This window comes from Neofelis nebulosa, chromosome 3 (assembly GCF_028018385.1).
Source record: "Neofelis nebulosa isolate mNeoNeb1 chromosome 3, mNeoNeb1.pri, whole genome shotgun sequence".
Classification (NCBI taxonomy): Eukaryota; Metazoa; Chordata; class Mammalia; order Carnivora; family Felidae; genus Neofelis; species Neofelis nebulosa.
The window spans coordinates 51,119,354-51,147,285 of record NC_080784.1 but is presented as its reverse complement, the minus strand read 5'-3'; the positions used below and the strand labels follow the sequence as shown (position 1 = coordinate 51,147,285).

The 27,932-nt window shown below is 40.2% G+C and overlaps 1 protein-coding gene across 5 annotated transcripts in view; it reads left to right on the top strand.

The window, feature by feature from the left end:
• FBXO16 (F-box protein 16) overlaps positions 1-25,994 on the top strand; it is a 55,263-nt gene extending 29,269 nt beyond the window's left edge. For 3 of the 5 annotated variants that reach the window (XM_058720779.1, XM_058720781.1, XM_058720778.1), the window contains 3 exons: positions 4,346-4,575; positions 12,141-12,243; positions 25,042-25,994. In XM_058720779.1, the coding sequence (XP_058576762.1) occupies positions 4,346-4,575; positions 12,141-12,243; positions 25,042-25,224 (516 nt within the window). In that variant the 3' untranslated portion in view covers positions 25,225-25,994. Of the gene's footprint in view, positions 1-4,345; positions 4,576-12,140; positions 12,244-15,922; positions 18,605-24,514; positions 24,541-25,041 lie in introns of those variants that run through there. The other 2 variants (XM_058720780.1, XM_058720782.1) reach the window with 2 other exon arrangements.
• The last annotated feature ends 1,938 nt before the right edge of the window (positions 25,995-27,932 follow it).

Below are 27,932 nucleotides of genomic sequence, written 5' to 3'. Positions count from 1 at the left end.
AGTAGAATCCATCTACATTTAATATAGTAATAAACTATGCATAATTAATATTGTTACAATTGCAACGATAAAACTAGTCTTTCAGATTTCAGTAATGGGTGTGCTCCATGAGGATTTCTTTTAAAAAAGAAAAGTTTAAGTTGCAGTGATGGAAGAAGTTATTTTCAAAATTACCATGACTGTGACTTCTTTTCAGATCTGATAAGGCTTTTCTTGACTCTCATTTTCAGTTGGGGGCAGGGAATGTCATTCAGTAGCTGAAGCTTGGGCAGTTCTGGGGCAGAGAAGAGAAAAGTGATTAACCAGTTTGTAGAGGAAAAGAGGTTTTGAGTATTACTTATAAAACTGACTTTACAGCTTTGTCTTTAGCAATAATTCTTTTCTATAAAATATGTATAACTGTATTTAAAAATAATGAATAGTTCTGATGCGAGAAAATTGCCACCTCTTTGCTTAGTATTATATTTCTTTAGCAAACAGTTTGTTATATTAAACTTTAATTTTTCTGCTTGATAAATAGACCTAAATCAGAACGACAAAGGTTAATAAAATCTACTAATAAACTTAATGATTAAAGAAATAGACCTTGGGATACCTGGGTGGCTCAGTCGGTTGAGTGTTCGACTTCAGCTCAGGTCTTGATCTCACAGTCTGTGAGTTCGAGCCCCGCGTCAGGCTCTGTGCTGACAGCTCAGAGCCTGGAGCCTGCTTCAGATTCTGTGCCTCCCTCTCTCTCTTCCCCTCCCCTGCTCATGCTCTGTCTCTCAAGGTCTCAAAAATAAATAAAGACATTAAAAAAAAAATTAAAAAAAAAAAAAGAAATAGACCTAAGTCAGAAACACTGAAGAGTCATGTGATTAAGGTTAATAAAGTCATGTGACTAAGGTTAAAAAGTCAACTGTCAGCACCATACATACTTGAGTAATTTGTGTAGTTTCCTGTGAGGTTACTTCAGTGATGGTGAATGTAGGCAGCCACTGGAGTTTACCTTCACTCAAGCACCTCCCCCTTCCACCTCCCCCCTACCCCCAGTACCTTGTACCTGGCATGTGCTTCAGCAGAGCTTTTGAAAGCATTTTATGAGCAAATGGTTGTGGTTAGTATTAGTTTCCTCAAGCTTAACATGAAGACTGGACTAGAATGATCTTTGTAACTATCTGCAAGGCTCTGTTATCCACCCCACACAATATAATTTCAAAAAGACTCAATCTAGAAAAGGAAGAGTAAGCTGAACCCAAAGTAGATAGAAGGAAGAAATAATAAAGAGCTAATATCAATGAAATCAGAGTAAACAATAGAGAAAAATCAGTAAAACCAAAGCTGCTTCTTTGAAAACATAAATAAATTTCATAAGTTTCTAGCTAGGCTGATCAAGGAAAAAAAGAGAGAAAACATTCATTACTCGTAACAGAAATGAAAGAGGGGGCATCAGTACAGATCCTGTAAACATGAGAAGAATAATGAGAGAATGCTATGAATTAGTTCACATCACTAAATTTGACCACTTAGATGAAATACAATTCTTGAAAATACAAATTACAAAAAGTCTCAATAGGAAATAGAAAACATGAATAAATGTTTATCATTTATGAAATTGAATTTATAATTTTCCATAAAACTCTAGACCCAGATAGCTTCATTGGTGAATTCTATCACAGATTTAAGGAAGGAATACTAATTCTTTTTTTTTTTTTTTAAATTTGAGAGAGAGAGCATGAGCAAGTGGAGGGGAGGGGCAGAGGGATAGAGAGAGAATCTCAAGCAGGCTCCACACTCAGCATGGAGCCTGATGCGGGGCTTGATCCCATGACCCTGGGATCATGACCTGAACTTAAATCAAGAGTCAGACACTTGGGGCACCTAGGTGGCTCAGTTGGTTGAGCAGCCGACTTTGGCTCAGGTCATGATCTCGCAGTTTGTGGGTTTGAGCCGTGTCGGGCTCTGTGCTGACAGCTCAGAGCCTGGAACCTGCTTCGGATTCTGTCTCTCTCTCTCTCTCTCTGTCTCTCTCTCTCTCTCTGTCTCTCTCTGTCTCTCTCTCTCTCTGCCCCTCCCCTGCTCATGCTCTGTCTCTCTCTGTCTCAAAAATAAATACAAACATTAAAAAAACATTTTTAAGAGTTGGATGCTCAGGGGCAGCTGGGTGGCTCAGTCGGTTGAGCCTCCAACTTCAGCTCAGGTCATGATCTCGCAGTCCAGGGGTTTGAGCCCTGTGTCAGGCTCTGTGCTGACAGCTTGGAGCCTGGAGCCTGCTTCTGATTCTGTGTCTCCATCTATCTACTCCTCCCCTGCTTGCACTCTGCCTCTCTCTCTCTAAAAAATAAACAACAAAAAAAAATTAGATCTTTAAAAAAAAAAAAGTTGGACGCTCAGCCAACTGAGCCACCCAAATATTAATTCTACATAAATTCTTTTATAAAATGGAAGACAGGAACACTTCCCAACTCATTACCTTTATACCAAAACCAGATAGAACCTTTATAAGAAAACAAAACAAAACAAAACCCCAGACTAATGTCCCTCAGGAAAACAAACATAAAAATCCTTTAAAAATATTAGCAAATTAAATCAAGTTATTTATAAAGAAAGAATAATACATGATGACCAAGTGGGATGTATCCATGGAGAGTAAGGTTGGCATAATATTAAAAAATTAACCAATGTAATTCACGGAATAAAAGAAAAAAGATGTATGATCATTTCACTTTATGCAACAAAAGCATTTAACAGAAGTTCAATATCCACTCATGATTTTAAAAATTCTCAAAAAGGCTTTAGGTGAACAACATTTTGTTTACTTAATACAGAGAAGTATCACAGTTTCTATTCTGTTAAAGTGTCAAACATTTTGTTACTTTTCAGAATGAATAATGTTTGTATAAAATTACTAACACACGAGTTTTTTCTGCCTGAAATTGTTTATTGTTGTGTATTATTTATTCCCAGTAGTATTAAATAAGGTCTTCTTCAGCAAAAACAGACAGATTCTGTTTGATATAAGCTCAGAGAAATGAAATGAATGACCATTCTAAATGAGACCTGAAGAAAATATTGAATACTAAACCAATAATGAGCTATCAATTATATAAATATGAAAGGTCTTCTTAACAATCATTCATTAAATTAGTAAATATTTATTAAGTACTGTTATATGCTGGGTGCTGAGTATAAGGGTCCTAACCCTGCTTTCAAGGAGCCTAGTCTAGTGGCCTAGGACATAAACAAATACATAATTACAACACGGAGTAATACATGCTATTCTGTAATAGAAATGTATACAATGAACAGTTAACACAAGGATAAGAAACTAACTGATTCTGCTTGAAGAGATTGGGGAATTTCTTAATTTTCACCAACAATTCAAGCAAACCAATTTACCACGCAAAGCTTCCCTAATCTCTTAAAAAACAAAAATTAAGCCTTTAATGGCTTCTCAACATACCATTACCACTTCCCTTAGGTTACAACCACATAAAAAACCTTATGAATTTCACACACAAAAATAGACTTTCAATTTGGGAAATTAAAGCAAAACTATTCTTTGGGAGCAGTTAAGGTTTTGAAAACCGATAAAATCTATAGTTCACCCCCCATATAACTCGAAGTTGTCCCTGTGTGTTATAGATAATTAAGCCTGGAGTACCTTTTTTGGAATGTGTACATTTTTAGGAATAAGTTAACTGCAATTGTGGAAAAATTGTACAATGATGTGGTAGAAGAGGTCGCAGTACAGGATAGAGAGGTTTAGAGCGAGGACTTGAAAGCACGACAGTCCTAGATTCAAATTCTGACCCTTTGGGGTCCCTGGGTGGCTCAGTCCATTACGCATCTGACTTCAGTTCAAGTCACGATCTCACAGTTCATGAGTTTGGGCCTCGCATAGGGCTCTCTGCCATCAGCATAGAGTCCGCTTTTGACCCTCTATCCCCCTCTCCCTCTGATCTCTCCTTCCCCTGCTTGCTCTTTCTCTCTCTCTCTTTCTCTCTCTCTCTCTCTCTCAAAAATGAATAAACATTAAAGAAAAAAAATTCTGACCCTCTGTCTTACTACTTATGTAATAGTGGGCAAGCTCATTGGTTTATCCTATCTTCAGTTTCCGCTTCTGTAAATGAGAGTAGTAACTATTACCTTTTAGAATTAATATGAAGGTTAAATAAAATAATGCATGAAAACTTCCTGAGAAAGTACCTGACACATACAAGTACTCCTGGATTGGTGGCTGCTATAATTATTGTCACCATTATCATTGCAGTTGGGGCGATGATGATGGTGGTGATGGTGGTGTTTTGTTTTTCGTTGTAATTATTATGATGTTTTAAGAACAGAAATAATTTTCTTCTTCTAGACACCTCCAAAAGATAGGTTTGCGGTTGCTGACATTCAACCAGTTACAAGCAGTTCTCCAGAGGAAAAGCAGTTTCCAGCATCCGCTTTCCGGTCCTCTTCCTCTTTGAGAAAGAAGACTCACGGGGAGAAAGAACTCCCACCCTGGCGATCCTCTGACAAACATCCAACTGATATCATTCGCTTCAATTACCTGGACAACTGTGATCCCATTGTGCAAATCTGGCAAGGGTGAGAAGCTCTGTGCTCTTTTCTACTTATTTGCCATTAGACACAATTTGCTGGCACTTCCGTATAGGAAAAGATGAAAATAGAATTTACTGTGAAAAAAAATGCTCTTCAATGAATAGAAGCAAAAAGTAATTGAGAAGTAAACCATTATTGGTAAATTTGCCTTGTTCATTAGGTTTTGTTTGCATTTTGTAGCTCTTATAATTTCACATTACAGCTTCTTTTGATATATATTTTTTTAATGTTTATTTATTTTTGAAAGAGAGAGAGACACAGAGCATAAGCAGAGGAAGGACAGAGAGATTGGAAGACACGGAATTCGAAGCAGGCTCCAGGCTCCGAGCTGTCAGCACAGAGCCCAACACGGGGCTCAAACTCACGAACCATGAGATCATGACCTGAGCCAAAGCTGGACACTTAACCGACTGAACCACCCAGGCGCCCCTTCTTTTGATATTTTAATACTTCAGATTTCAGTCTAGCACCATAGAATTCATTCTGGTCTTTTCCTTTTCCATATTTACACCTCCCTTCTCTGACAGTGAGAAACCAGGCTCTCATATTTATTTATGCAAGTTATATATGTACATATATAATTTTGATTATATACTATATATATAATTTATATAAAAATTGCATACTATACACACACACATATACATGAACAGTATGTATTTACTTACAAATACTGAAAGTAATTTTAAAATTGCTAACCTATTTCATTATTAAAACAAATCTGCTGGGGCGCTTGGGTGGCTTGGTCGGTTAAGCGTCTGACTTCAGCTCAGGTCACGATCTCGCGGTCCGTGAGTTTGAGCCCCGCGTCGGGCTCTGTGCCGACAGCTCAGAGCCTGGAGCCTGTTTCAGATTCTGTGTCTCCCTCTCTCTGTGACCCTCCCCCGTTCATGCTCTGTCTCTCTCTGTCTCAAAAATAAATAAACGTTAAAAAAAAAAAAATTAAAAAAAAAACAAAAACAAATCTGCTAACTAGACAGTATTTGCTTATGGTTCTTTTTTTTTTTTTTAATGTTTATTTTTGAGCAAGAGAGAGTGCAAGCGAGGGAAGGGCAGAGAGAAAAGGAGACACAGAATCCAAGGCAGGCCCTAGGCTCTAGGCTCCAACCTGTCAGCACAGAGCCCAACATGGGACTCAAACCCACAAACCATGAGATCATGACCTGAGCTGAAGTTGGACGCTTAACCAACTGAGCCAGGCAACCCTGTTTATGGTTCTTTTTGACTTTAGTCTGAGGGCATATATTCATAACACTGTGTTCAAAAGTTATGTGGGTTCTTTTTTTAAATATCTCCCTTCACTGTGGTTTGTTACATAGTTCTAAAGTTCAAACTACATAAAAGCAAACAAGAAGTGGGCGCCTGGGTGGCTCAGTAGGTTAAGCCTCTGGCTCTTAATTTCGGTTCAGGTCATGATCCCAGAGTTAGTGAGATCAAACCCTAAATCAGGCTCTGTGCTGACAGTGTGGAGCCTGCTTGGGATTCATTCTCTCTCTCTGTCTCTCTCTCTCTCTTTCTCTCTCTTTCTCTCTCTCTCTCCCTCTCCCTCTCTCTCCCTGCCTTCTCCCCCCAATAAATAAATAAAAACTCTTTTTAAAATGTATACGGAAAGTGCACAAAAGGTATACTCAGAGAAGTGCCACACCCCCATCTCTTCCATTCCTCTCCCATCCTGTCATCTTTTCCACCCCATTCCCACTAACAAACCTAATTATTTTACCATTTTCAACTATCTGATTGGCAAACAGTTTAAAGGTTGACAATACATTCTGTTGGTGAGGCTATGGGCAAACAGGCAAACATTGCTAGTAGGAATATAAATTGGCACAAACCTTATAGAGGGATATTTGGCAATTACCCAGCAAAAATACATATGTCTTTACATTTTGACCCCAAAATCCCACTTCTAGGAATCAACCTTGAAAATAAGAAAAGTAGGGGCACCTGGGTGGTTCAGTCAGTTAAGTGTCTGACTCTTGATTTTGGCTCAGGTCGTGATCTCATGGTTAGTGAGTTTGAGCCCTGTATCGGGCTCTGCAGCGTGGAGCCTCCTTGGGATTCTCTCTCTCCCTTTCTCTCTCTGCCTCTCCCCTGCTCACACTTTCTCTCTTGTCTCTGAAAATAAATAAACTTTAAAAAAAGAAAATATGAGAAGTATATCTGTATAAGGATATTTATTGCAGGGGTGTTTCCTATTTTAAAGTATTGGGAATAACTTAAATTTTCATACATGGAGAATGTCTGTTGAATAAACTGGGTATGGTCCATTCACACAATGGAGTACTAGGCACATATGAAAATGAGGAAGAGCTCTCTGAACTGATTGGCAGTAAGAAGGTATGTTAAGGGAGAGAGGCACATTTCAAGAGAGTATCTGTAGTATGCCACCCATAGTACAGAAAGAAGAGAAAGTAAGAAAATATACATCTGTGTCTGTATATACACATGTATCTGTTTGTTAATATACACATACATACATGTTTACAGGATAAATAAGAAATAAAGGAAATAAATTTTGAAATGTTTTGTAATGTTTTAATATGTCTGCTATGTTTTCAGAATATATTTAAACAGATTAACATCAAGGCAGCATAAGATAGTGAAAGTGTACAGGCTCTGGAGCCATACTGCTTGGGTTCAAATCCAGACTCCCACATTTCTAGCTTTGTGATCCTGGGGAGTTCCGTAACTTCTCTGTGCCTTAGTTTCCACACCTGTAAACTGGCAATAATAGTAATACCTAGCTCATAGGATCCCTGTGAGGTAATCCTCATATATGCAACATGCTTACGAAAGCACCTAACACGTAGTAAGTAAGCACTTCTTTTGTAGGATGGTTTACTCAAATTATATTATGTGGCTATAGTAAAAGAAAGGGTAATCCCACAAAGTCTGCTGAGTTGGGGACATTCAGATTACTTGTGTATTTTGTATTTTCAGGGCTACGCGAGTCCCTTTGGAGGTGAGATGAGAGTGGTATCCCAAATTAGGCAAGAATCAAGCTCTTTGAGGGTGCAGACCATGTGCCTTACTCATTTTTATATCATCACTGACTAGCTTTGCAATACTCATTAACTGATTTTGCAAGAAGTGTAGCCTTTCTGTTCATAAACTTTAAATTTTAGTTGCATCAGAAAAAAATCTAATTGAGTTGCTAATAACTTAGAAAGTACTGGGCGAAAAAAAAAAATCAAGGTACAAAACAGAGTTTTAGGAGTGGCTCAGTTGGTTGAGCATCCAACTCAAAATTTCAGCTGAGGTCATGATCTCATGGTGGCAAGATCAAGATTGAGTCCCATTTTGGGCTCCACACTGGGCATGGAGCCTGCTTGAGGTTGTCTCCTTCCCTCTCCCACCCCCCCTCCCCCACTTGCATGCACGCACACTCTCTCCCTCAAAAAAATAAAATAAAACAAATTTTGGGGGCACCTGGGTGGCTCAGGGGGTTAAGCGTCCAACTCTTGGTTTCAGCTCAGGTCATGGTCTCACAGTGTTCATGGGTTTGCTGCGCTGACAGTATGGAGCCTGCTTGGGATTCTCTGTCTCCCTCTCTCTCTCTGCCCCTCTTGCATGTGCTCTCTTTCTCACTCAAAAGTAAATAAATAAAACTTAAAAAAAAAAAAAAAGCAGAGTTTAAAAGAAATACTATCATTTATATTAAAATGGGTGGGAGGGTGCCTGGGGTGGCTCATTTGTTAAGCCTCTGACTTTGGCTCAGGTCATGATCTCACAGTTCATGAGTTTCAGTCCCACATCAGGTGAGCTTGAGCCCTGCTTCTCTCTCTGTCTCTCCCTCTTCCTCTGCCCCTCATGGGATTCTCTCTCTCGAAAAAAAAAAAAAAAAAAAAGGTGGAGGAGAAAGAATATATATACATATATATATATATATATATATACATATACATATATATATACATATACATATATATATACATATACATATATATATACATATACATATATATACATATATATATACATATATATATATATACATGTGTGTATATATATATATATATGTATATATATATACACACACACACACACATATATCCATAAAATATCTATACATAAAGTATCTTTGGAATATACACAAGAAACTGATACTATACTGTTTGCCTTCAAGGAGAACTGTAAGTTGGAGACAAGAATAGATGGAAAAAATTTCACTGTACATCCTTTTGAACTCTTGAATTTTGAATCATTGTGAATGTATTGACTATGGATTGATCAATGTATTCCTGAAGATAGTATTTAAGAGTTTGTGTGTGGCCCCTATACTGGACTATGGTGGTAAATAGGAGAGAGACAAACTTAGATACCCAGACATATGAATGGTACATTAACATGAGATAAACTGATAATGTCCTGAGTTTTCTGTGAAACTCAGATACCATTATGAAAGGCAATAATCACATTAAGTGTTAATGCACTGAACACCCAATTAAAAGACAGAGATTATAGAATGGGTAAAAAGGCAAGAACTGACCATATACTTTTTACAAGAGACACACCTTAAATACAAAGACACAGATAGGTTTAAAAGTGAAGTGATGGAAAGAGATGTACCATGCAAAGAGTAAGCATAAGAAGGCTAGGATGACCACTAATATCAAATAAAAGAGCCATCAGGACAAAGAGTATTACCAAAGATAAAGAGGGACATTTCATAATGATACAGGGGTTAACTAAAGAGGAAGATATAACTGTTACAAATGCACATCTACTTAATTACAAGGCTCAAAGTACTTAAGAGAAAAATTGATGGATCTAAAGAGATAAATAGACAATTCCACGAACACCCTTTTTTAAGTGCATGTGCTACATTCACCAAGACAGACACGATGCTTGGACTCTTCAAAAAGTCAGTGCCATGAGGAAAAAAAGAAGTGGGAAAAATGTTCTAGACATAAGAAACATAACAACCAAATGCAGTTTGAATCTATATAGGATTCTGATTTAAAAAAAAAAAAAAAAAAGACTGGAGTGCCTGGGTGGCTCAGTCGGTTAAGCATCCGACTTCAGTTCAGGTCATTATCTCACAGTTTGTGAGTTCAAGCCCCGCATCAGGCTCTGTGCTGACAGCTCAGAGCCTGGAACCTGCTTCAGATTCTGGGTCTCCCTCTCTCTCCCCCTCCCCTGCTCACTCCGTGTCTCTCTCTCTCAAAAATAAATAAACATTAAAAAAAAAAAAAAGGTTATAGAAGACATTCTTGGAACAATTGCAGAAATTTGAATATGAATTGAATATTAAATGATATTAAAGAATTACCATTCATTTTCCAAAGTATGATGACACTAATGTGGTTAGGTAGGCAAATACTCTCTGAGGAGATGAGTATTGAAGTATTTAGGGGTGAAGTGTCTGTAATTTATTTTCTTACAGTATGGGAAAAATGCATACATACATATATATACACACATATATACGTGATGTGTGTATCTATATATATGTATCTATATAGAGAGAGGGATAAAGCAAAAATATCAAAATGTTAGTAATTGTTGAATCTAGTTGGAGAGTATATGGGTAATCAGTGTGCTATTCTTTCAAATGTTCTTTATATTCAAAAGTTCTTAATTAAAAGTTGGGGGACATTTTTGAAAACTAAGCAACAAGAAATATTTGAGCAAAGCTGGACTTTTTAAATAAAAATTTTTATATTGGATATTCAAATATCAAAATACAACCACTTGTAACCATCAGCTAGCATTAACAGTTTTGAACTCATGACCAATCTGGTTTCATTTATCCCTCACCCCTTGTTCCCTTTCCCCAGGTTACTTTGAAGACAAATCTAAAGGTTGTATTATTTCATTCATATATATTTCAATATATATTGAAATTGTGATATTTCATATCACATCTAAATCCATGGATGATTTCATAATAAATCAAATATCAAACCAGTTTTGAGGTATCTTTGTCTGATAAAAGGTATTTTTAAACAGTTGGTTTGTTTAATCAGCTTCCATATAAGGTTTGCATGTTGTATTTAGCCCATGTGTCACTTAAATCTTTTTTTTTCTTTTTTCTTTTTTTGGATCTATAGGCTTATCCTCTGTCCTTTTTTTCTCCCCTTGCAATTTGTTTGTTATAGAAATCAGGCTATTTATTCTGTAGAGCTTCTCACATTCTGATTTTGCTGATTGTACTCCCAACGTGCAGCTTGGCATGTCCCTCTGTCTCCTGTACTTGGCCATACTGGTGGTCAGAGCTAGAGGCTTGAGGAGATAGGATCATGTACTTCCATCATGAGGTGCAAATCTCCGGTTGTCTCTTTTTTTGTGATGTTAGTGGCTATTGAGGATCATTGCTTAGATCCATTACTTCAGGCAGACTTTTTTGGAAAGTGCCAGAGAATAAACGCTTTACAGGATATATCTCTGTCACAACTGTTCGACTTTGCCATTGTAGTCTGAAAACAGTCAAAGACGAGATGCAAAAAAATATAAGCATGACTATGTCCCCATATAACTTTATTTACAAAAATAGGCATTGGGCCAGAGTTCACCTCTGGGCTGCATTTTGCTGATCCCTACTTTATCCTAATATATATGATAGTTTTAGAAAACCAATACTAATATTAATACAAACAATAGGATTACTAAAAAACAGTTTAAGATTTCTTTGCCTGTATTTTTGTCCTTAGTTCTTTGTAGAATACTACAAAGAATATGCGGACAAATTACTGTGTTAAAGTCCCATGAACTAACTAATTCCTCCATGTGTAATAATGCCACTAACTCCATAGACAAGGTTGTTTCTTTTATTCTTAGATTTTAGGGATTTTCTTCCTTTGTTTTATTTTATAATTTTGAGAAAAATTGAGATGGTTCCAAAGTCAAATATATAAAACAAAGTATATTTGGAGAAGTCTAGCTTCTGTTCCTACCCCTCCATACTGTTCTTTGTTCTTGATTGGATCACATAGGGATCCTACTTATAGGTAACCATTTTTCAAGATGTTATGGTGTCGTCCTTCCATTTAAAAAAATTTAAGCAAATACACACAGGCATTTTTGAAATAAACATACCACTTTATTCACCTTTCTTTTTTTTTTTTTTAACATTTTTAATGTTTATTTATTTTTGAGAGAGAGAGAGACAGAGTGTGAGCAGGGGAGGGGCAGAGAGAGACACACACAGAATCCAAAGCAGACTCCAGGCTCTGAGCTGTCAGCACAGAGCCTGACATAGGGCTCAAACCCATGAACTGCAAGATCATGACCTGACCTAAGTCAGAAGCTTAACCAACTGATCCACCCAGGCACCCCCACCTTTCTTTTTTCATGTAACAATATATCCTGGTGATCACTCCACAGTTGTATGTAGAATTACCCTGCCTTACTTTTTATAGCTCATGGTACTCCATTGTGTGGATGCATCAGAGTTTATTCAACCAGTTCTCTTATGATCTACATTTGGCCCATTTCCACTTGAGTGAAAACAATCATTTAAATCATAGGAACAACAAAATCAAACAGACAAATAGCCATGCAAATTTAAAATGATTGTTTGTAATTTTCCAATGATTTCTAATTTACAGAAGGAGGAAAAGACATGAAATGAACCCAGATTTCAGCCGACAGTCACATGATAAGAAAAATAAATTGCAGGATAGATCTAAACTAAGGAAAGCACAGTCACTGGTAAGTATTGCTTACAAAAGCTTCCCCACCATAACATTTGTGAAGATTGCTGGATCTTGAATCCTATTTGTGAAACTAAATTTGTTTTTTTTAATCAGAATCATCAAGTGGTGGTTTAAATTCTGGTCTCTGACAAGCTGTGTGACCTTAAAGACATCTTTTATTTAATTTCTCTTAGGTTCTATTTAAAAAATTTTTTTTGAGTATAGTTGATGTACAATGCTGCATTAATTTCAGGTGTATAAAGGAGTGACTTAACATCTCTATATGTTAAGCTTTGCTCACCACAAGTTGTAGCTACCATCTGATGACACCACACAACGCTATCATAATATCAGTGCCTATAATCCCTGTGCTGTACCTTTTATTTATTTATTTTTAATATTTTAAGTGTTTATTTTTGAGAGAGAGAGAGAGGGGGAGAGAAACAGAGTGGGGGAGGGGCAGAGAGAGAGAGAGAGACATAGAATCAAGAGCAGGCTCCAGGCTCCGAGCTGTCAGCACCAGCCCAACACAGGGCTTGAACCCACAATCATGACCTGAGCCAAAGTTGGACGCTTAACCAACTGAGCCACCCAGGCACCCCTGTAGCTTTTATTACCATGAGACTCTACACCTCTATTTTCTTATCTGCTAAAAAAATAAAAAATAAAAAACAGACTGGATGAAGTGAAATGGATGAATCTGCTTTGAAAGTATACAATATAAAGGAAGCACAATTATCATTGGTTCTTTCTTCTGCTGTGAGTCTGTTGGGGTGGGGGGTCTCTATAGATTATTTCCTTATAGAGTGAAGGTTCCACTGACCTAAGAAAAAGGTATGCTTTCCTGCTCCCAGTGGGGCATGATTGTAAAAGTGCATTTGAAGTAACTTCAGAAAAAAGGAATTAGGAATTTTTCTTTCCCCAGTTAAAAAATAGCTAATTGACTACCTAATAAAGTCAGTGATTGTGATTAGGGAACATTATTATTTCAGAGCAGAGTTTCCCAAACTGTGGTTATGTACCCCCAGTGGATCTCTCTCAGCCCGTATGAGTCTTTGGAGCAAAGTAGAAGAGAATAAGGATGAAATAAAAAGTTCATTTTAGCAGTAAAGATTTAGGGAAAAAAAGCTGAGGATACACACGCAAGGAAAATTAATGTAAAGTGGATGTCAATTGGGAGAGGAATAAGTATGTACTCATGAATAAATCACTTTTATAGCTCTCTTTTAAAGCTCTATTACTTTCTGTTTAAATGTATTTTCAAGTGTTATGTTTCAAAAAAAAGAGAGAGCTTTTATAAAATGAGCTTTTTTAAAAATAGGGCAGTCTGCATTCTGAGGGGCCAATTTTGTTGGACTGGATGAGGCTTATCACAGACATATGTACAGATGCCCAAGGGAATGAGGAAGCTGAAAGCAGAGCAGTAAAATTGTCAGTGAAAACCATTAATTGAGAAAAATAACTTTATGAGGCTTATCACATAGGCCATTTAGGCATGCTTCTGCCTGGTTTCCAGGCCCCTCCTGGGCCAGGAGTAGAAGAGAAATCCAGGGGAGAGCCAGGAATTTAAAGCACATAAAAGTTGATGGTTGATGTATGCTTACAAATTATCAGCACAGTCAAACATTTCTCTGGCCTAAAAAACAAAACAAAATCAAAGGCTAAACAGAAGCCTTCCCCATGGGCTTTTGACATTAACCATCTGTCACACACTAGAGGGGCTTGCTTAAGTTAAAAAATTCATTATATTTATAAACTTTAAAAGTTGTGCTAATTAAAGCTGGAAGGGAAACCAGGGCAAATTAAACAATGATGGAGAACAACGAAGCTATTAATAAAATGAAGTGTGCAATGGTGGTGATCTACTTGTGTTGTTTATGTAAATGTACTAATTATAATCACTATTTATGCTTCGTACTTTTGATAAGGAGCAGAAAGCACAATTAAACCCTCCAAAAGTGTGCTAGGATCTTTTTCTCAGTCTGATCTGGCCGTTTGGGCCACGAGGCTGCATGTGGCTAAGGTTTCCCCCTCTCCAGGCAGTGGCAGTTTGCTCTCTCAGTGGGCCACGTAGCTCAGAGGAAATAAGCAACCTCCTAAGTGATGCAAGGCGATTGTGCAAATTTTGGAAATGCTGGATGTGGGACCACAGAGAAGAGGAAATGGGTTTTGAAGAAATTGAATTAGGGGACAGAAGGAGAGAAGCAAGGAAAACTCTGAGAATTGCCACTATGGAGAGGGTGGTGGACAAAGCCCCATGCAATTGCAGCAGAGGGAACCCTGTGTTCATTTGATAGAAAGGTCTCACGTCATAAAGATAGGTGTATGTAGGAAGATTTCAGGAGGAACTAGAGAAACGGGAGCAGGCAGAACTCGGGAACATATTATTAAGGCGAGGATGAGAAGGACAGACCCACAAAGCTCTGCCCAGCAGGTGCCTGACACCTGAACACTGAGTCTTTCTTGCCCCTGTAAGCAGAAAATACTTGGATACTTGGAAAAGGTAGAGCTTTGTGGAATGGAAGGGTTGAAACAGAACAAAGCTCGGGAGTATAAGAGAATACAGAGAATATTCCTTAAGTCATCTCTCCAGGACCGTGGCCATGAGGCTACTGAGACCCGTCTTCTTCACTTTTTGTCTGTCACGATTTATAGTTTTCAAATATGAGAAATGTCTCCAAAAAGAGAAACCTGCTTAGGGAAACAGTTTCAAATCCACATGTATTACGGTGAACTTGTGATGTTTTGTATTATTTACTAGACTTGAGTTTTCAAAACCTGCCCATTTAAAGGGTACCTGATTTCCACGTATGGCTTTCAATTCTAAAGCTGCCTCTTTACAGCTGTTTCATTTAACCCCTTCTGGTGTGAATCATTGATAGAAGATGGGAATAAAGCCTAGGTCTGATCACTAATGCTTTATAATTTTGAAGATTGTTTATTAAAATTATATAAAGAAATGTCCGTTGCTCTTAGTTATTAAAATTTCATAAAGAACAAAGCAATTTAAATATATAAACGCCACAGTACAGCAAGTACTATCTTTTAAAAAAAATTTTTTTTTAAGTTTATTTATTTTGAGAGTGAGAGAGAGCGTGAGCATGCGCGTGTGCGTGGGAGCAAGCAGGGGAAGGGCAGAGAGAGGGAATCCCAAATGGGTTTAGAGCCTTCAGCACAGAGCCAGACATGGGGCTTAACACGGGGCTCAAACCCAAGAACTATGAGATCATGACCTGAGCCCAAATCAAGAGTCACCCAACTGCCTGAGCCACCCAGGGACCCCAGCAAGTACTATCTTAAGAAAATTTTCCATCTTGTATAAAGACATGGGAATTTCTTTCTTTCTTTTTTTTTTTTTTCCTCCAAATCTTAACAGCCAGACCTACAATGCCTGTTCAGGAAGGGGAAAGAGGGAGCTGTCTCCTTGGGGGAAAGCTTTGATGAGCTTGTGGGGAGGGATGCCACCTTGAGGGCTTGGATGTTACAGGCACCTGGTCTCCAGAGGAAGGGAAACCTGCTCTGCCGGAGATTAGAGGAAGTTTGTTGTTTCTCTTCCAGCTTGGGAGGAGGGAGAGAAGTGGTGGAGAAAGAGCCAGCCAGGTGCTGAGACAGGTCGGGAAGCGAGGCTAGGACCCATTCAGATCCGAATTTATCTGCTGTTACTGAGATGTAAACCCCGCCTTCCATCTCTACAGTAAATTCTCAATTTACACATGGAAGCAAGATCTCGGAAGTCTAGAAGACAGGAAAAACAAAACCTCCTGGGACAATTCACAAAAACTGAAGGGTGGGCTTTGGACTTCCTGGGACCTGGAGGTAGACTCAGAGGACCCCAGCTGACATCTTGTTTCATGTCATTTTTCTTTTTCTTTTTCCTACCAAGTTAAGTGTAAAAACATTAAGTACCTTTTAGCTCACACTGCTTTTTCTTGGCGATCAGAGAAGTCCTCACTTTCTAGGTTCTGATCTGGCCACGCATTTCAAAAAGCTTGCTGTTTCAGACCATTCACCTAAATGCTAGTAACAAAAGCCTTTAATTGCCTGCTTACTCTAATTGCTCTAGATAAGACCTTATCTTTTTCTGTACTCTGCTAATTCAAGCTTCTGCAGTTACCTTCCAACGCTTTCCAAGCTAACTTGGTTTTTAGTGTCCTGATCTTTTAAATGCTTCTGTAAGCTTTGTCACCTTTTTTTCATCCCCTCTCTGAATCAGAAGAGGAGGAAAAAAGAATATACTCCAAAGTGATAGCTGATTCTTGTCGTGAAAGAACAATGGCTTAAGAATCAGGAAAGCCAGTTTTCTGGCCTCTGCTCTACAATTAACTAGCAGTCACTCAACCTTTGAGTTTTCATTTTCCCATTTATAAAATGAGAGTTTGGATCCCATCATCTTTAAAGTCCATTCCTGTCTAACTAAAGCCTGGAGCTGCAGAACCCCACAGTCCCCTGCACATTTATTCCCTGCTTTCTTCTGATGCCAGAGGGACACAGCTGTGACTAAAGTGACTTTGCATAGAATACCAGAAAGAATCAATTACACTGGTGAGTTCTGATTATAAACCAATGGAAACTGGTTTCTGTCTCCTATCCTTTTCTTTGAACTTTAGAAAATACAATTAACTGTAACAGAAGTATTTACGAAACAAACCTATGCAGTGGTTTCCTTACAGGCAGTCTTTAATAGACTTCTTTCAAAGTCTGATGACTTCCCCAGGTGTTTGTTTATTTGGTTTGGATGGGCAGAATTAGAAATCTCAACAGGAGAGATCTTTAATTATTTAGCTCAATCAGTGAAACTCATGAGAGTTCCATTTGGAATACAGAGTAAGAAAGAATATGGGCTTTGTGGTCAGAGAGACCAGAGTTCTTTTACCAAATGACACAATTTTGGATAAGTGAGTGACCAAACCTTTCTGAGCCTCTATTTCTTCATCTGTAAAATGGGAATAATGATTCCTCCCTTGCAGGATTGTTGTCCGGACTAAATGCCAGGTGTATCTTAGGTATTCAACACTTGTTTGTGTTCTCTCTCATTAAATACCATCTTATCTTGCAGGGCACCTGGCTGGCTCAGTTGGAAGAACATGAGACTCTTGATATCCAGATCATGAGTTCAAGCCCCATGTTGGGTGTAGAGTATTACTTAAATAAACTTAAAAAGAAATACCGTATTATCTTTCACTTTGCTGACCAAGAGTATAGGTTTGGGACTCAAACAGCCTAGGTTCAATGCCTGATACCACAATTTTATCTATTTGTTTTTTAAATGTTTATTTATTTTGGTGGGGGGAGGGGCAGAGAGGGAGACAGAGAATCCTAAGCAGGCCCGAACCCTTGAACTGTGAGATCATGACCCTACTGGAGCAGAAATCCCGAGTCGGATGCTCAACCACTCAACTGACTGAGCCACCCAGGTGCCCCTGTTTTATTTACTTTTTTAAAAGCTCCAGACCCAACATAGGCTTGAACTCGTGACCCCGAGAGATCAAGAGTCTCATGCTCTGCCAACTGAGCCAGCCAGGTGGCCCATGGCACCAGTTTTGGTAGCTCAGTGATTTGGGTCAGTTATGAACCTCTGGGAGGTTCTGTTTCCTCATCTGTAAAACGGAGTTAGTAATGACACTAACCTCACAGAGTTAGCAGAGGGGGTATAAGGCATTTAGTAGTGCCTAGCTCAAATAAGTATTCAGTAAGTAGCAGCTGGTGTGGGTAATAGCAATTACCAGTATCAAAATCCCACCAGGTCACTGCCTGAGGCTGCAGGAGAGAGAGAGAGAGAGAGAGAGAGAGAGCACTGATCGTGAAAGCTGCAGAGAGGTCAGAGGTCAGGCAGCAGCCAAGGGACATTGGCAGCAGGCTCCCTCCCTATGGAATAAGCTTCTCTTTTTCGCTTGTACTTTTACTTGCCCTCAGTTTTAGCTCCCTTTGTCTTTTCTTTCCCCCATGATTTCCACTATGTGAAAAGTGATTGCATCCATAGCGGCTGAAATGTGAGCTACCTATTTTTTTTCCTGCATGGTCTCTGTACAGTCTGCCCCTGCACATACATACATGTATTCCCTCCTCAGCGACTTTGGGTCTTTTATTCCACACTCAGACTGAACTGTGTATGTGTGTTGAACTCAATACTGTGAATTCTGTGCTACCTGTGCTCCTCTGCTTACTAATTACAATATTGGTTGTTAATTTTTGATGCCTATGAGAAGAAAGGGCCTAATTGCTAAGAATCCTGGGGGCAAAATTAACTCTTAGGAAGGACCACTACTTAGAGTCTTTGCATTTATCCTTTGCCTCTAAAAGAGCATAGTTTTCTTGTTCTGTCTTGTTATCTTCTTTGTGATGCTTTGCATAATAAATTACCCTGGCATTTCCAACAAGAGTGACTCTACCTGCTTCTCTTTTACTGAATATTTATTTTTTATTTAAAAAAATTTTTTTAATGTTTATTTATTTTTGAGAGACAGAGACAGAGCGCCAGAGAGAGGCAGAGAGGGAGACACAGAATCTGAAATAGGCTCCAGGCTCTGAGCTGTCAGCACAGAGCCCATGCGGGGCTCCAACGCATGGACTGCGAGATCATGACCTGAGCCGAAGTCGGACACTTAACTGATTGAGCCACCTAGGCGCCCCTCACTAAATATTTAGACTGTAGCATAATGGCTACTTGTTTTTAAGAGTTACACACAAAATATTTGACACAAATTGGCTTCTCTTTGGGATCTATCAGAAGAGAAGAACCATGTTTGTGAGTTATGTAATATTATTAGTTATATACATATTAGTTATGACGGATATTTAATCACTGTTACTGCTGGGTTTAAAATATATATGTATGTGGGCTGCCTGGCTGGCTCGCTCAGTAGAGCATGTGGTTCTTGATCTCAGGATTGTGAGTTCAAGCCCCACTTTGGGCCTAGATCTTACTTAAAAAAAAAAGTACAGGGGCGCCTGGGTGGCTCAGTCGGTTGAGCGACCAACTTCGGCTCAGGTCATGATCTCACAGTTTGTGAGTTCGAGCCCCGCGTCGGGCTCTGTGCTGCCAGCGCAGCACAGAGCCTGGAGCCTGCTTCTGATTCTGTGTGTGTCTCTCTCTGCCCCTCCCCCGCTCATGCTCTGTCTCTCTGCCTCAGAAATAAATAAAAATTAAAAAAAGTATATATGTGTGTGTATATATATATATATATACACACACACATACACATTCATACATACACACATTTATATGTGAATGAACACATACACACATATGTATGTAGTATATATATTTGTGTGTTGTATAACATTTAGTAATATAGCATTTCACCACAAACTACATTAGAAGCCAATTTTCTAAGACATGGCTGTTTTGAAATCCGAGTTCACAATCATTACTAAAAAACAACCATTGGAACTTTATGGCCTATGCACATTTTGCAACACACCCCTACCTTACTTCACTTGGGAGACTGAATGGTGCCATCACATAGTCTTGGATTTAAATTTCAAAACCCTGCCTAGGGGTTGCTTAGTCTTCCTCCACAGCTCACAGCTCTACCCCAAGGTTCCTTAAAAGATAAACCAAGAGCAAAGACAAGCCTGTGACTTCTTTAAAACTCTGTTGATGATTTTTCCCTAACACCCTCCCTCTGTTTCTCATGGAAGCAGAGTGAGCAAGGACAAAAAGGGAACACCCTCTCCATAGTGTTGACCAAAGCAGGGGCCCCCTGGAAGGGTGACCACACGGCTCTGAGCAGCAATCTGGGATCCTAAGCAGTCAGGAGGACAGCAGGGAGCCTTCTCACAGAATTCTCAGATCGAAAAATCCAGGAAGCAGCTCCATTCTGGAGATTAAACATCCAGGACTCTAAGACTTTCTTCCCAGAAGGAAACCCCTCTCAGGCGAGCACTCCTCAGCCACCTTCTCTGTCCTCTGAACCTTTGTCCCCACCAGTGACTCTTACTTATTGCTCAACCCATATCCTATGCTGAGACAATTTCTAAGAGTGAGTTGAAGCTGTGTTTATATGACTAAAACAAAATACTTCTGACTTTATTATTTTCAAATACAATATTCCATGTTTATACATAGTATTACCACATTACTCTTGAACTGGGTGTCATAAGAAAGTGTTGAGTGATTTTTGTAAAAGGGGAAGGTGGATAGGGTCTCCTACGGAGTGAAGATTGTTTACCTTTCTTCCTTACCTTTCTTTACCATATCACAGGCTTGGGAAGATTAAATGAAATAATAAAGGTATGACACAGCACAAGGCAGTCAGATACGTGCAATTGTTTTTACTGGTATTTCTAGAAGGATGATTGACACACAGCAGGGGCTGTCATTATGGTTACTATATCTATCTGTTTTCCATATCTAGACACTCCTTACCTAGTCTATTCTCTTAAATGATCCCAGGTTTTATCCAGTGGTGTTGTTTGTATCAATGATCATTTGCAAGTTTCTGCAAATAATGTGAATGGAGAACCAGAAAACAAAATTGAAGTGGGGAGTGACACCCAGAAGTATATTCAAGCTGCTATACACAATTCAAGCTGCTTGTTCCTGGGTTGATAGCCCTTCTTGGGTCATAGCCTCCTATAAGGTCCTACCCTTTCTTGGGTCACTCAGCTTCCATAGCCTCTCCCCATTCTCACTCTTCTGTGCCCAATAAAATGACCATCCAGTCTGAAGATAAGAATTTTCTATCTCTACTTCAAAGTCCACCTGCAAGGTGCTTTTAGCCATTGCCCTGAAATGAAAGAGGAAAAATCATGCATATATTTATTCATTTATCCAACAAATATTTACAGGTACAAGGGTGGGCATTAGGGATACAACCATAATAAGATACAGTCCCTGCCCTCCAGGGGCTTACAGGCTGGAGGGAGAAAGCTTCCAATCAAGGAAGGGGTAACTCCTAGGTATCTGGATTGGACAGTTGTGTTAATGCTCATACCAACCATCACTGAGACTGGAAACGCAGCAGGACATGCTAGGTGCGAGAGACCTGTAGGAGTACCAATGTACATATTCAGAAGAGAGCTGAATTTATGAGCCAAGAGCTCAGGAGGGACAGCGGGGCAAGAGATATAAAACCAGCAATTGAAGATGTAGGTACTGATTGCCTAGGAAGTGGGACAAGAACAGAACCCTGGAGACTTCTGTTATGTAAAGCATGGCCTTTACATATAAATGTCTTCCCTTTTAAAGACATGCTGACGAGACATAGAAATATTATTGGGTAGGGGCACCTGGGTGGCTCAGTTGGTTGAGCGTCCAGCTTCAGCTCAGGTCATGGTCTCACAGTTTGTGAGTTTGAGCCCTGTGTCGGACTCTGTGCTGACAGCTCAGAGCCTGGAGCCTGCTTCAGATTCTGTGTGTCCCTCTCTCTCCGCCCCACCCCTGCTTGTGCTCCGTCTCTCTCTTTCAAAAATGAATAAACATAAAAAGAAAATTAAAAAAAAATTTTTTTAAAGAAATATTGTTGGGTAAATATCTCTAGAAAAAGAACAGTAAGGGGCTCCCAGCTGGCTTAGTTGGTAGAGCACATGCTCTTGACCTCGGAGTCATAGGTTCCAGCAGCATCGCATGTAGGGTGTAGAGAAAAGAAAGAGAGCAGTAAGTTCAACCAGCAAGAAAAATGTATTTAAATAATAGATGGTCCCTGGCTTTGAATGGTTTGATTTAGGATCAACCATCAACTTTACAATGGTGAAAGGTGATTCATATTCAGTAGAAACCATACTTTGAGTTTGGGATTTTGATCTTTTCCCAGGCTGGCAATATGTAGTACAACACTCTCTTGTGATGCAGGCCGGGGAGTCACAGCTCCCAGTTGGCCACACAATCACGAGGGTAAACAGCTGATAGTTACAACCATTCTGTATCCACACAACCATTCTGTTTCTCACTTTTTTAAAAAATTCAATACATTATATAAGCTATTCCACACTTTATTATAAAATAGGCTGTGTGTTTGATGATTTTGCCCAACCGTAGGCTAATGTAAGAGTTCTGAGCATGTGTAAGGTAGGCTAGGTTGAGCTATCTATCATGGTCGGTAAGTTAGGTGTATTAAATGCATTTTTGACTTACAATATTTTCAATTCATGGTGTGTTTATCGGGACATAACCCCATTGTGAGTTGAGAAAGATCGGTAGCTGATTCCCTCCCTCTTCATGGGAATAGACTGAGGAAAGGCTACAGCAGATGGACCTGCACGTAAGTAAAGATAATTTATAACAACATTGTTTGTAAGAGCAACTTCATCCATTTGGGATTCTCATGGAGGCTTCGGCACCAAGGCACAATCAATTATTAACTCCATTTCTAGCTCCTCTCCCCTCTCTGGAGGATGGTCAATGGGGCTGAAAATTCTAAGCTTCTAATCATGGCTTGGCCTTTCTGGTGACCAGTCCCCATCCAGGAGCCCATCCAGAGTCCCTTCAATAAAACAAAAGATGCTTCCAGTGCTCTCATCACTCAGGAAATTATAAGGGTTTGAGGAGCCCTGTGTCAGGAACATGGAGCAGAGACCAATGTGTATTTTTCTATTATCTTATAACCAATGTTGGTATAAAACACATTGCCAGTTATTTTAACCAGATCATCAGATGCTGTGGATCAAGGTACAAGACTGTCAGATTTATACCCTTTATGTAACTTCCTCATGTTTTTCCCTTAAATCTTATCTTTTCTCTTGCAATGATGGAAATTAAAGCCTTAAAATGAAGAGGGTCTACGAACTTGTTTTCAGGGACAGAAAGAAAGGGTGGATGTATGGAGACCATCTTTCTAGAGCCAATCTTAGAGGAAAGAGGAACCCAACAGTCTGGATAGGCAATGACAATTACCAAGGGTGGGGGGGATGGTGGGTATGGGGAAGTGAATCCCTGGGACCTGCCTTGGCTAAAAAGGAGAGTTTGAGAGGAGCCTGCCTCAGCATGTGAACTTTCCCCCGGGGACTTAGGAGAAAGAAGATCCTCAAATGCAGTGATAAATAAGCTTTGCAGAGTAATAGGATTAAATTTGAAACTGTTACAGGTGAGGTGTGACTAGCCCATTCTTGTATCCCAGAGAACTAGTCCTTTTTTTTCATTCAACAAGTATTATTTTTACCTTCATTGTCACTAAAATAGCAGAAAGGAACACCTCTGTTCTCTTACTTTATGTTGATCTTAGAACACTGAAAATGCTTATTCTCCATTGCTCTTAAAACAACACTGAAAGCTGCAAAAGAGGGAAGATTACCTACTCCCTTTTCTTCCCCTTTTTCCTCTCCAAGTCTAACAACTTACTACATTTAATTCCAGTTTTACCTACTTTTTTCCAGAAAAATTATCAACAAAAATGTATGGATCTCCTATAGGCAGGAACCCATAGATTCACTGAAGTGTAAGATTCCAGCTTTGCTCTCAGGAAGTTTGCAGTCCTGTCAGGGCACAAATAATTACATCCAGGAATGAATACAAATGTCCAAGAACATATGTTTAATGCAAAGTCTGAGGTCTCAATAATAATGGCTTCAGGAATCCAGCTGAGGCAGAAATCCCTGAGGGTTAAGACACTCAAGCTTCTTGGAGAAGGTAGACCTTGAAGGATAGGCTAGATGTAGAGAAGAAATAGAGTGCATGAGGCTAGTGTAGGGTGTGAGGCAAGACCAGACAGTGTGGGGCATCTTTGTGGAATAATGAGGGACCTGGTTCCCTGGAGAAGAGAACAGGAGACAGCAGTCATTGGCTAAATCAATTTCTTTTTTTGTTTATTTATTTTTGAGAGAGACAGAGACAGAGCATGAGTGGGGGAAGGGCAGAGAGAGAGCGAGACACAGAATCAAGAGCAGGCTCCAGGCTCCCAGCTGTCAGCACAGAACCCGACTGGGGGTTCGAGCCCACAAACCGTGAGATCATGACCTGAGCCAAAGTCAGACGCTCAACCAACTGAGCCACCCAGGTGCCTAGGCTGAAGCAATTTTTGATTTGTCAAAGCCTAAAGTAGGATTACTTCCAGATTAACAGAAACTCTGCTGCAAACATACCCAGCAGAGCATGAGAGGGATATAACAAACCATCTGACGGCTGGGCCATGCCAGCTGAATATGGAATCTTGTGGGATCAGGATTTTATTCAGGGAAGGCTACAGTATCTGCATACCTGCCCCGTCTCCTTGTGTCTCTCTGCCGAGTAGGGGCCAACGCAAGAGGGAATTTACAAGACTCCATTGCTCCTGCTCCTGCAAGCTCAGCTCGTATCTTTTTTTCTCTTGTTCTCCCCATCTTCCCCTCTTCCCTTTCTTGCTCACGGCCAGATGTCCAGGAGATATCCTTTCTCACTGTGAGTTTTGGTTGGAATGTCAACCAAATATGTTGCCTTTGCCTTTTTAGAACGAATGTGTGCATGCACAGATTAGTAGTGAGTGAAAATATGGGAACTCTACCTATGCTCACCTGACCTGAGAGTCCGAAGTCTCGAAACCAGGCCTTAATACCTTTCTGGTCTGTGAACTTGGGCTGGCACGTAAACTGCCTGTTCTTCGGTTCCATTTATTTGTAAAACGGAGATGCTAATGCCTCCCTACCTACCTTGCAGAATTTTCTTGAGGTTCAAATGAAATTATGGTTGTGAAAGCACTTTGGAGACTAACAAACTTATTATTAGCTCAAGGTGAAGATTGCATGGGGGTTAAGGGTGGTCATATTGAGAAGTCTCATTAAATCCCATCCAGCCCTACAATTTGATAAAGCTGTTTTGTGTCATTAAAATAAGTTTAATTATATGGCTTCCTCTGTGATGTTTTGGTGGCTGTCACTTGAACGATGTGTTTTTCCTCCCTAGATATCCCTGAGTGCAGAACCCAGCCCTGCTCTACAAGTTCCTGCTCATCTCGCCTGGTCTCCTCATGGGTGGGCAGGGCTCCCAGCCACCGAAGCAGCAATGAAAATCCTCACACAGCATCTCCAGAGGCACTCTGGGCTTCAGGCAATACCCATCCAGGCTCCAGATCCGGAGTCAGTTTAAACCTGTGAAAGGATTTCGATAGAAATGACAAGGTGCTCTACACATTGGAGAGTTGGATATTACTTGGCTCATCTATTAGAAACTTTCTGCTTAGGTACCTTCTTGGGATAGCGAATTCTACAGTATTTCAGTGAAAGGTATTCATGGCATAAGTGCTGACATATTTACACACTTAGATACAAATGTGATGATAGATACCATGCGGTTGATAAAGGGACACAGGTTAGCAGGGATGGCCTGCTTTTGAGGAGGCAAAAGGGAAAGGGCCTGTTGTTGTTCTAGAACCCAGGAAGAGCTGTAGCCACAGGAGAGGGGCCATCCAACAGGATGTATTCTGTGTGGTGCAGGAACACAGCCACTTCAGAAACCAAGGCCTAGTGGGGAAGGAAGAGGGAGAAGACCCAACCCCTCTCACTCCCTGGCCCTCGACACTGACAGTACTTGGCTTTGGTCAAACCTATCTGGAAGTCAGAGAACAAAGAAGCCTGGGGAGAAATGTGGCCAGGAGTGGGTCGGAGGGGTGTTTCCCAAGAAGGAATTACATTTCCCAAGAAGGGATTATAACTGATAGTCAAGCAACGTAAGTGGGCTCGAAAGAGTAATTTGGAAAATAGAAAATGTTACTTAGCTGCAAAAGTATTAGTCATACATTCTAAACTAAACCACCTACTCATGTACCATTTCAAGGTCCCAGAAGTTACCATTCTAAGATACTAATTTACCTAAGTAAAGCAGAATGATAGAAAAATAAATGTTTGTCAATCGTGCAATGCTGAACATGTTATTATATTGCATACCATAACATGTACTAATATACACATATTTGAATGTTTAAAATATTCAAATTCCATGGTCTGGAAGCATGGCCCAGGATACAGTGGTTTGGATGCCCAAATGATTGGTGTAGGACAAAACATGACCAGCTTACATTTGATTAATTTGCACCACCCAAGGTGACACTAATACAGGACTTTGAGGCAGAGAAGAAGGAAAACACACCCAGGATGAGACCTTGTGTTCTTCCCATGGGGCAAAGCAGCTGGCTATCAGTTAAGATTTCTTCTTCCTGAAGGCTGAGCCCTCATGGTCGGCCCCCAGGAGTCAGGTGCAGCTGTGTAGCTGGGATGGCCTACAGCTTCTGCCCTGCTTTGCCCCACTGGCCCCCCTGGGTTATGTCAGGATCCAGTCACATTGTGGGCATATGTTTGAATGAACCAGTCTAGAGTATGTCCCCAGTATCTTCTGAAATAAACCAGAATCCTCTGGGGCAAGGACCCATCAAGAGAAAGAAGGGCTCGGGGCGCCTGGGTGGCGCAGTCGGTTAAGCGTCCGACTTCAGCCAGGTCACGATCTCGCGGTCCGTGAGTTCGAGCCCCGCGTCGGGCTCTGAGCTGATGGCTCGGAGCCTGGAGCCTGTTTCCGATTCTGTGTCTCCCTCTCTCTCTGCCCCTCCCCCGTTCATGCTCTGTTTCTCTCTGTCCCAAAAATAAATAAAAAACGTTGAAAAAAAAAATTTAAGAGAAAGAAGGGCTCATCTAGTACAAGTGGTTTTATCTTAAGCTGTATTTGAGTTACCTATTCCTATAAAACAAGCCACACCCAAACTTACAACAAGAGCCTGTTATTCCCCTCATAAATATGCAGTTTGGGAGGGTTCTGGGGAAGAACTTGTCTCTGATCCACACAACACCCTCTGGGTATTCCCAACAGAGGGATGGAAGAGCCAATTCCAAGATGGTGTAGGGGCACGGTTGGGAAGTGCATGCTAGCCTTCCACTGGGTACTCAGCCAGGGCTGAGGGCAGGAGCCACTGTTGTTCTTCATTTGGGCTGGGATTACCTAGCATGGGGGTTGGGTTCTAAGGATGAGCATCCCAAGAGAGAGACAGGTGGACTCTGAATCACCTCTTTTGTCTTAGCCTTGGAAGTATCTTGGTGTCACTCCATTGTTCCCTGGAGACCACAGAGGTTTGTCTAGTTTCAAGCAGAGCGGGCATAGAGTATGGAGAGTTGCAAGGTTCTGGAAGAACATGTGGGATGAGAAAGAGAATTGTGACCATTTTGGAATAGACTGTCTACCTCAGGGTAATTGTTCCCTGTGTGCCCCTTAATTATCATTGGTCACAGCACAGTTATATGAACTAGGTACACCCATGGAATTAGTCTGCTTGGGCAGCATAACAAAATACTACAGACTAAGTGGCTTATATAGCAGACATTTATTTTCTCAAAGTTCTGGAGGCTGGAAGTCTCAGGGACACCCTGCATCTGGAACCTTAAGAGAATCTCCAGTGCCAACCACAGCTCCTTCTTAGCCAACCGGATTTACATTTTGATACAAATTTTGGCTTATCCCCTACGAAGTATTAATCTTTCTGTATCCACATAGCAATCTATCCATTTTGCTTCTAGTCATCTATTGTTATTTCTGCAATATTTTACTCTCCCCACCCACCACCTGCCTTCTAAATTTTTTGTTAACGTTTATTTTATTTTTGAGAGAGAGACAGAACACAAGCAGGGGAGGGGCAGAGAGAGGGAGAGGGAGACCCAGAATCCGAAGCAGGCTCCAGGCTCTAAGCTGTCAGCACAGAGCCTGACCACGGCTCAAACCCACAAACTGTGAGATCATGACCTGAGCCTAAGTCAAAAGCTTAACCAGCTGAGCCACCCAGGCGCGCCCCCAACTGCCTTCTAGATTGGGAATTC